This window comes from Peromyscus leucopus, chromosome 7 (genome assembly GCF_004664715.2).
Source record: "Peromyscus leucopus breed LL Stock chromosome 7, UCI_PerLeu_2.1, whole genome shotgun sequence".
Classification (NCBI taxonomy): Eukaryota; Metazoa; Chordata; class Mammalia; order Rodentia; family Cricetidae; genus Peromyscus; species Peromyscus leucopus.
Genome location: NC_051069.1, coordinates 63,493,074 through 63,503,706, shown reverse-complemented (window position 1 = coordinate 63,503,706; position 10,633 = coordinate 63,493,074). Strand labels below are relative to the sequence as shown.

Here is a 10,633-nt window from a genome sequence, read left to right as displayed (position 1 = left end):
CAAATGTAACACATCTTAAAATAATATTCTACAACAAGTATGTGATAAATTAGAGATATAATACTGAATTCTGGTAAAGACACAAATTCCTTGAAGTAGGATATATTTTCTTTCTTCTGTCCATCTGTCCTTTGGAAGGGTAAGCTGTATACAGGAGTCTTTAGTATTATGCTCTTTGATTCAGAAAATCGAATCTGCTATAGACCCCTGAGCAGTGGTTACATTATTTAATGAACATCTTCCTTCCTTTGGGGTATATTGAGCTCCATATAAACTGACTAATGAATTATTTTCATTAAATATAGGTAATTATGCTTCTAAATAGGTCTTCACTAATAAAAGAATGTTAGAGTCCAAAGGGTCCCAAGTCACTGTTTTTAAGAAAACAAGAAACTGCAGTGATTTATTTTTAGATTTATGTAGGATCATTAATTGTTTATGAGATGTGTTCAAAATACACAAGGAACAAAAATAAATCATCAAAAGATTATCCTTTTAAATTAAAAGAAAATAAACAGGACAAAGACTTTATAACATTTGGAATTGAAGCAAACACCAAATAAAGCCAGAATGCCTGGATTTTTACCAAATTAAAAACATGTTTTGTTTTTTTAATTGAGGAAATATTGAGCAATGCCATTCCAAATACCTAGGTCCCTTCTCAAGGGATCCTATACTAAGTCAAGTCATTGTGAATTGTACAAAGTAGTATGTTGCTCTAAAAAGGAACTTAGATGTTCCTGTGGAAATCAAATTAGGTTTTCTGTTCATTATTTTATGTCATTTTCATTTGCACTCATTGTATTGCAGTGTCATAAACATCAAAATATTGTGAAATAATTGATACAATTATGCTTAAGTCATTGTTTTGAAATTTTGCAAGTCCCAGCTTGAGATTATTGATCTCAAAACCTGTTCGGCTCCCACAGCAAAGACAAAAGCAATACATCTCAGGTTGAAAGCAAAACATTTCCTTATGTTCCACAGAAGGATAAAGCTTTAAGCAGTATAATGGATCACTATGGTAAGCCTTACTCAGAGATGCATAAAATAGTGCATTTTTATCAAAATGATGTTTATGGGCTTTCATTCATCCTGGGTGTACATCTGTGTAGGTAATTAAAAAAAAAAAGTCCAAGTCTCTTATGGGCAGTGGGCATGCAGTTGAGCATTAGTCAGCATGTTCTGCTCACTGTTCCACAAACTAAAATAAATCCAGAACGAAGTCAATCGTCAACACAGCTATGCCGCACTGCAGCCGAGTGGGGAGGAGAACTGAAATAACCAGAGGGTCACATTGAGATGAGTGAGTAGAGGGTTTTAGTTTAGATAAAATTTAGGTTTAACAATACTTTTCACCTAAGCCAAAGGTATCACACCATTTCAGACTTAATTCTGCAGTTTGACAATTTTGGCAATCTCTTTCTTTGCAGATGATGAAGATGTGTTATACCTGTTTCCCTTCTGAAAACTGATCTCTTGTCTGATAGTATTTTGATTAAGGTTGCAAATATTTAGCTAGGATTCATTAGCAGCATTTGTAGCTCCTTTTTGAGAGAGGAATAAGTGAACAGTGTTAGCAAGGCTAAAGAAAACTGTGGACTGTTGAAGAATGAGACCATAAATACAAAAGAGAAATGCTGCTAAAGAAAGCAGAAGAAAAAAACCCTAACCTGAATATCTCCTGCTGAGCAATCTGTCTGCAAGATGAGTGAGGGCCCAGGGGCAGCAGTTTTGAGGCTTCCTGGCTTTCATGCTGGAGTTTTTTTTTTTTGTTTTTTTTTTTTTTTAAAAAAAAAAATAATAGCTCTAAAGTCTCCCTCTGATTTCCTTTTCAGGCAGGAACACTGGGAAGCTTACAGCCCTGCCTTAATCTACTTTGGACACAAAGCTCATCAGTTTCACAAACCTGTCCCACTGGCTATCATCATTTTCATAAGCCCAATACAAGAACAGGCATTCCTATCTTGGTATGTGCACCACACACAGAAGCATCAGAATATGCGTTGCTGTATTGGCTTTATGAAAAATGATGATAGCCCAGTATGGTGACACATGTCTGTAACGCCTTAACTCCACAAGGGAAGCAGAGACCAGAGGTGCTCAATAGATCAAGGTCAGATTGTTCTACATAACAAGTTACAGGCCAACCAGAATTACATGTGATATTCTGTCTCAAAGTCCCAGAATACAATTTTAAAAAGGCAAAACTACACTAAATAAAGTAAAAACTAATTCTTAATAATAAAAATTGTTAGTCATTTACAGAGTAATTATTACATAAAGATCACAAAACTCAGGTCAAATCACAGAAACGCTAAACACTGAAGAGTAAATAAAATAGATTCTCATTGAATAGAATTCCCAGAGAACTGAGCTAAGAGCCACAAAACAGTAGTGAGTTGAGGTCATCTAGACAGGGGCTGGAGAGGTTATTTAGCAGTTAAGAGCACCTGCTACTCTTCCAGAGAACTTGTTTTGATTCCTAGAATCTATGCAACAGCTTACAACAATCTGTAACTACAGTTCCCAGGGATCTGCCACCCTCATCTGGCCTCTGAAGGGCACAAACATACATGCAGGCAAAACAACTTGTACTTAAATATTTTTAAAAAAATCACATTACCTCTTCCTGTAAATGGCCTCAAGTGACTGTGACGATGGTTCGCTACTCGCTTGACCCAGAAAACCCTACGAAATCATGCAAATCGAGAGTTTCAAACCTTCGGGTTCACTTTAAGAACACCCGTGAAACTGCCCAGGCCATCAAGGGTATGCATATCAGAAAAGCCACCAAATATCTGAAAGATGTCACTTTAAAGAAGCAATGTGTGCCTTTCCGGCGGTATAATAGTGGAGTCAGTAGGTGCGCCCAAGCCAAACAGTGGGGCTGGACACAGGGCCGGTGGCCTAAAAAGAGTGCTGAATTTTTGCTGCACATGCTTAAGAATGCAGAGAGTAATGCTGAACTGAAGGGTTTAGATGTGGATTCTCTAGTCATTGCACACATGCAGGTGAACAAAGCACCTAAGATGTGCCGACGGATTTACAGAGCTCATGGCCGAATTAACCCATACACCAGCTCCCCCTGCCACATCGAGATGATCCTCACTGTAAAGGAACAAATTGTTCCAAAGCCAGAAGAGGAGGTTGCACAGAAAAAGAAGATATCCCAGAAGAAACTGAAGAAACAAAAACTTATGGCACGGGAATAAAATCCACATAAAATAAATGCAGATAAAAGAAAAAAAATCACATTAAAATTGTCGCTGGCTCATGGTTTTTTTTTTTTTTTTTTTTTTTTTTTTTTTTTTTTTTTTTTTTTTTTTTCTCTCTTAGTAATTCTACAACTCATTGTGTGGAGAGACCATACCAAAGAACAATTTAAAATTCTCTAAGCAAAGGCTTTGATTCCAGGTTTGATTATTCCTAGCGGTATGAACTAGAAAATGTGTGTGTCTGTGTACATGTGACTGGACATGCATTCAAGTGTGTGTGTGTATGTGTGTGTGTGTGTGTGTGTGTGTGTGTGTGAGTGAGTGAGTGAGTGAGTGAGTGAGTGAGTGAGTGAGTGAGTGCCATGGTGAATGCATAGAGATCAGAGAACAACTTTCATCTTGTTTTGACATAGGATCTCTGTTATCATTGAGGCTTTTCAGTTTACTCAGGACTATCCTGTATTGTCTGTTTCCAGTCTCCCAGCAGGAGCATTGACATTCTGTTTTTAAGTAGTTTCTAGGAGTATAACTCAAAATAAAATACTATGTTTTTTCCCCTTTGGCTATCATCTTCATTATAAAGAAATTAAGAGGAAAAAGTCTATTTTGTATTTATCTAGGCAGTTATTGTACATATTTACATTCACTTTTGAAGATCCACTTCCCATTTGATTTAATTTCCTTCAGCCTGAAAGCCATTTTTGTGTGTTTCTTACAGCATGCCTTTTTGAAAATTTATCTATTTTTTCCCTTGAGACATGGCTTTATATAGCTTGAAGTTTTTCTGTGTCCCACCTGAAGCAAGTAAATATGTAGAGACTTATATTATTTACAAACTGTGTGGCCTAATGGCTCAGACTTTTTGCTAACTAGCTCTTTCATCTTAAACTAACCCATTCCTATTAATCTGTATGTTACCACATGGCTGTATTGTTACTAATCTGCTGGCATCTTGTTGCTCCTTTGTTGGCAGGCTCCTGTCCCTCCCACCTCTGCCTTTCTTCTTTCTGTCTCTCTCTCTCTTGGATGTCCTGCCTGACTATAACCTGACTCGCCATAGACCAGAGCTGCTTCTTTGTTAACCAGTCAGAGCAATACATATTCACAGCATACAGAAGGACATCCCACAGCAGCTTTATGTAGCCCAGACTGTCCCAAACACATTATATAGCCAATGATGACCTTTAAATTCAGATATGCCTGACTCTACCTCTAGAATGCTGGCATTACAAACATGTAGTACCACACCCAGTTTATTAGAGTGCTATGGACTGAGTTAAGGGCTTCATGTGTGATACACAAGTGCCTTATCAACTGAGCCTTGATCCAAGACTTAAAAATGTTGTTATTTTGGTTTTGTTGTTGAGACACATATTTTGATGAACTTAGGAATCTGGGTTGATTTTTTTTTTTTATTGTCCAGTGCCCCTCAGCTTCAGACATGGCCCCACACTTATGGCCTCTGGTGTGATAATGAAAAGTCCATAGTCATTTCTTTTTTTTCCTAGGCAAAGTGAAATATTTCCTAGTCACTTAATTTTTTTATTTTTATTTATTATTATTATTATTATTATTATTATTATTATTATTATTATTTTGGTTTTTCGAGACAGGTTTCTCTGTGTAGCTTTGTGCCTTTCCTGGAACTCTCTTTGGAGACCAGGCTGGCCTCGAACTCACAGAGATCTGCCTGCCTCTGCCTCCTGAGTGCTGGGATTAAAGGCGTGCGCCACCACCGCCCAGCTTCCTAGTCACTTTAAAAATTTACTTATCTCTAACTGTGGAATGTGGTGTGTCTGCATATGATGGTATTTGTATTAATTCTATCTTTAATATTCACTGAGCCTCATGATTTTTTTTCAGTTGCTGCTTTTACCAAACTTGGGTAAACCATTTCCAAATAATTAATTTCTGCTTTATCCTTTCTCTCAATCTCATCTGAAACTTTATTTACATATTTGCTGTAATCAATCTAATCTTAAAGTCTGGCTGCAAATTTTTTTTATCAAGTTCCTCCCCTGCATACTTGAGGTTAGATGATCTCTTTTGTTCTACCATAATGGTTACCAAACATTCCACTGTTATTTACTTTCTATTGCATACATCCCATAGCTGTGTAATGAATGAATAAAGAAAATGTGACAGGTGCATTTACACAGTAGAACAGTACTCAGCTATTAAACACACACACACACACACACACACACACACACACACACACAATAAAATCATGAAATTTGCAGATAATTCAATGGAACCAGAAAAAAATCATCTGGAGTAAGGTAACCCAGACCTAGAAAGACAACCCAGGCTCTTGCTAAGACTATAGGTTGCTCTTCACAAACTGACAGAAAGGCCTTATTGCTGAAGACAACATCTACACTACTCATTGAACATGTGGAAGTCCAGCTGGTGCCTACATTAGAGCTTCACCCCTATTGGCTCCCATCTTTGGTACAGGAAGGTACTCTGCATGCTGCCAAAGGGGGAATGTGAGCACAAAACCAAGCTACAAACCTTTCCACACACCGTGGTATTCTGTCTTGAAGATATGCTAGTGCAATTTTGTCATAAAGCTTTACTATTAACCAACCAACATCTATTGAACTTAAGGCCCACTCCACAAAATGGGACCCATGCATGACACTGCTTGGGTGATCAAGAACCTGGGAAAAGATAGCTCAGGGAGCCAGGGGTAGCACAAATGCTACTGTTCTACTGAAAGAACATAGCAATAAAAGGACTTCTAATGCCTTTCCGCTATACTCATAGATCAGCCTTGCTCAGCCATCATCAGAGAAGCTTTCTCTTTCAGCAGATGGGAACAAATACAAAGAAAGACCCACAGCCAGACAGTATGCAAAGAATGAGAGTCCTCTGAACACTCAGCCCTAAATGGAGGTCTCCATCAAACTCCTTCTGTCAGGGCTCAGGGAGACCTGCAGAAGATGAGGCAGAAAGAATGTAAGAGCCACAAGGGCTGGAGGACACCAAAAAAACCAAGCCCTCTAAATCAAATGACCAAAGCTCATATGAAAATACAGAGATGGGGTCTTAGAGCTGAAAGAAGTAGACACTTGCTTCCATCCCTAACCCAGGTGCTATCTCAAATTGAAAATGTAGTTTTCTCCAAGCAAGTCTCACAGGGCAAACAAACTACCCTTCAGGGTAGGCTGCATGACCAGCAGTAGATAGCCAACAGAAATGATACTCAAAGGAGTATTTGGAAGTTCCCTGTTTCATTATGTTGTTCCAGGGCTTCCCACACACACACACCCTTTTTTAAAATTTTTAATCTCATTTTTAAGTTTTTATTATATATAATAAAAATTAAAAAATATATAATATATATAATCTTTTCACACTACAGGTCCTTCATACACACACACACACACACACACACACACACACACACACACACACATTATGGCTTCTAGTTTAGTGTTTTTATGTGATTCCTGGGTGTGCAAATGAGTAGTTCTCTTCATCTGTATCTGTTTCTTGTGCCTTTTCTTGGGTTCTTTTCTTTCTGTTTTATCATATTCCAATGTGTCAGTTTTTGTTTTATTTTATTTTATTATTATACTGTAGAAGCCTGTTTGTTTTCTAATGAGAGACAGAAAGGAGGTAGGTCTGAATGTCTTGTATAATATTAGCAGGACCAGCCTTATAATATTATACATCCCAGGGGTTCAGGAGAGAGAACTACTAATGGCAAGGACTATTTTCAGGAAATAGAATCTCAGCACGCCAAGCTCTATAGTCCACTTGCTTTAATTCCTCTGGCATAACATCCTTTATACACAGCTTCAGTTCTGTTCTCATGCCTAGCTCCTTTATTGCCTGATTTCTGTCTATACTTATCTATTGCTCCCTCTAAGTTCTATTTTAAATCTCTCATCTTAATTCTGCCTCATCTAGTCCCTTTTTGGCTTGTTCTTACCCAGCTAGTACTTCCCCGTCTGGCTCTTCCTCATCTTCCTTCTCATTCTCCTAGTACTCTCTTCTAGCCCTTCAATCTAGTTCTTCCCCATCTCAGTTTGTTCCTCTCAAGTTCTTACCCATCTATTTCTTCCATTCTCTTTTCTCTTCTCCATCCTCTTGTGCCCTGGGAGTCCTGGTATATATACACTTACAAGCAGTAATCCCTTGGCAGTGCAAAGCCAGGCTTCCAGGGTCAAACGGAGGGGTGATAAGAATCACATAGAGGCAATAATTGTTAATTATCATTTACAACCCAAAAAGGAAGTGACTAATGGGGAAATGTGTAGTGGGTAGCCATTCCAGCTTGGATCTGGAAGTTCCAACCCCCATTGAGACTCTGGCAACTGTCATGCCTACGAGGCGGGGCCAAGGGAGGCATCTGGAGACCCAAGACCTGGATGGGCAAGCGCTCTCTCTGTTCCTGGACCCTAGATGGTGGAGGTTGACTGAGCAGAGCTCCAGAGAACACCGATGGACTGAGATACACCTTCCCCAGACCCCCACAATCTACCTATTCCTTCATTTGTAAGTCACCCACTAAATAAATCTTCCTTTTAACTACATGGAGTGGCCTTAATAATTTCACCAATAGAAATGAATTAACAAAAGGCTAAATTCAGGTAATATCTAAGAAGAGGGCTCTTATGCGCTCAACTATATTCTTAAACATGATTGGTAGAAAATGTTAAGAATCTATGAGTTGCTAGGTCAGTGGAAGAAAATAAAACTGTCTTCTTTTTTCCTGTGGCTCCTATCTGTCCAAGTTATCTGCCATTTTTCTGCAGGGTGGAGAAAAGTGTGCTCAGTCACTAGGCAACCTGTGTACAGCTAGATGCCTCTGGTGATAGTTAAAGAGAGATCTGGAACTAGAGGTAAGGTTTGGGAAAGGAGGAAGTAAAGCTTAATTGGCACATCCACCAGGCCTTCTCAAAAAGGTATCATGGATGCTTAAGTCTGTTCTTAGAGAGTACAGAGGCATCTCTGATAAGGTACTTTCCTCCATCCTTGCTGTATGCTGCCAATGATGATAATTACAGGGAGGCTTCAACTCGTGTTCTGGCTGAGCATAGCTGTCAGCACAGAAAGTTATCTAAATATTCCTAGAAGTGGTTAGGTAAGGAGTTAAAGGTCTATAAAATTAGTGAGGCTGTAAGAAAGGAGGGCCCAAGCTAAATTGTGTAAAGCTATTACTTAACGTCCACCTGACCTAGGTGATGTCTCCTTGTGGAATTTACCTTAAATCAGGAGACTTGTATGTGGACTATTATTACTGCTAGTCCTTGAAAGTGGTCAAGGGAGATAACTGATTCCAGAGGAAGCCTTTCCTGAGGCTGTTCTCCAAATACCTGGAATGTGTATATCCAGAGTGATCAGTCCACACTGTTAGCCCTTTTTAGGGAAAAGTCAATTGGGAAAACTATGAAGGCACAAATGATTTTCATAACGGAAGACAGCTGATATATAACAAGCCAAGTAACACCAAAAACTCCTTGGAATTTGGCTTCCTCTGAAGGAATTCCTTGATCTCTCCAGGTAGTGACCTTGCCGTAACCAGCTGAGTTCTTATGATATATTCCTGAGGCCCACAGCATGGGAGGAAAATAAGGAGGAAATAGGAAGAGTAGAGGGAGGGGAAACCATAATCAAGATATATTATATAAGAAAAATATCTATTTTCAATAAAAAGAAAAATGAATAAATGTAATTGCTATTTTAAAATCCTTCTCTAATTTTGGCATCTGGGCTATTTTCAAATGTGTGCGGGTTGTCTGTTCTCTTAATTATGTTAATTCTCTTAAACATGTTAATTATGGTTCACATATTGAGTACTTAAAAGTTCTAATTAATACAAGGTATATTATGCTATAGAAAACTCCGAGGGTTGGACTGTTGGTCGAGTAATTAAGAACATACATTCTTTTCCAGAGGTCCCGAGTTTGGTTTCCAGCACACAGTTGTAGAGAATCCAATGACCCTCTCTATTGGTCATATTGGGTAGCTGTTCTAAGATGTACAACTGCACCCCCAGCACCCCCCAGAAATATACATATAATTTAAAAAATAAAAACAAGGGGCTTGAGAGGTCCCTCAGGGGTTAATAACCCTGATTTTTATAGAGGACCTGGATTTGGATCCCAGCACCCACAAGGTTCTGGTTCCAGGTTATCTAATGCCCCTTCTGGTCTCCACAGGCAGCTCACACATATGGTGACTTACAGTCATGGTAGTCAAAGCACTCTCACATAAATAACTAAATAAAAATAATAAAACAAAAACAAGGAACCTACCATTTCCATTCAATATTTATGTATGTGTTTATTATTTAAGCACATACTTAAGTTGACTAAATTAAAACTGAAAAGTCTCATATCCTATGTTTGATAATAACTTAAACACAGTTCTGCTACTTTTGCCCTCAGTTAGTATGTACAGTTTGAATTTCACATGGGTATTTCAGTGTTCATGATTTTTTTAGTGGTGTTTAATAGTGTTGTCTTTTGGAGGATATATTCCTAGCTGTCCCACTGACTATTTTTAGGTCTTAGGAAGAGCAAAAATCCAGAAGTTTTCATGATAACTTTAACTTGTCCTTATTATACTGACTGGAGCCTGTCCTCGGGATAAGTGGCATAAGTCATAGAACTATTTCCTTCATTTATAGGTTCATTGGTTGCTTTAGACTTTTATGAGTTTTTTTTTCATGAATTGCTTGTTTCATATCTGATCCCATTAAAGTACATTGTCATATCTAGAATTCATGTTAGCAGCTTATACTTCTATCCCCAGCTCTCAATGCAAGCAAGAGACTTAAGACCTTATAGCCAGCATTAACTGCATACAAGGACCTGGTCTCATAAAACAAGAACAGTAATTTATTAGTAGGAATCAGAACACATACAAAGCTGAATTACGAGAAATGAAAGGGACTGACATAGATTTATACCTATAATAGCTGAGGATCTTCCAGAAGTTTCTCAGTAAGCAGAACTCCGTGGTTTTAAGATTATCAGCTATTAAGGTGAATAAAGAACTAGCAATGCATTTTCAGGTTGCTTGGCAATTCTTATTTTTGTATTGGGTATAGCTATGATATAAACAGCCACACAGACCAGCACTGTTCATGGTACACTCTTTCTTCTGATTCTGCACACATGTGTCCCAAGTTCACCTACACCCTACAGGGAAATATAGAAATACTAGCAAACAATTATAAATAAAAACAAAAACATAGTTACATAAACAATTATTTAGGATTTGAGATCAGATGTTGGTCATTTCTGTATTTGTTGGCCCTGCAACCAAGGTGACTTTTTCTTTAACTCAATGTCTGTACACATCTTATAATAGAACTCTCTAAGTGGAAGGTTAGAAAACATCAATATTTCACATATCAAGCCAGGAATATTTGCCTCACTACACAATATCATTGC

At 38.1% G+C, this 10,633-nt stretch overlaps 1 protein-coding gene across 1 annotated transcript; it reads left to right on the top strand.

Annotated features, from left to right (window-relative positions):
- Positions 1-2,660: 2,660 nt before the first annotated feature.
- Positions 2,661-3,215, top strand: LOC114685966 (60S ribosomal protein L17-like). Its single transcript, XM_037208259.1, has one exon. The coding sequence runs from the start codon at positions 2,661-2,663 to the stop codon at positions 3,213-3,215; it is 555 nt and encodes a 184-aa protein (XP_037064154.1).
- Positions 3,216-10,633: the final 7,418 nt, after the last annotated feature.

What these genes read in the sequence shown, in the direction of transcription:
- LOC114685966 (XM_037208259.1), top strand. Translation starts at nt 2,661, where the DNA reads ATGGTTCGCTACTCGCTTGACCCAGAAAACCCTACGAAATCATGCAAA.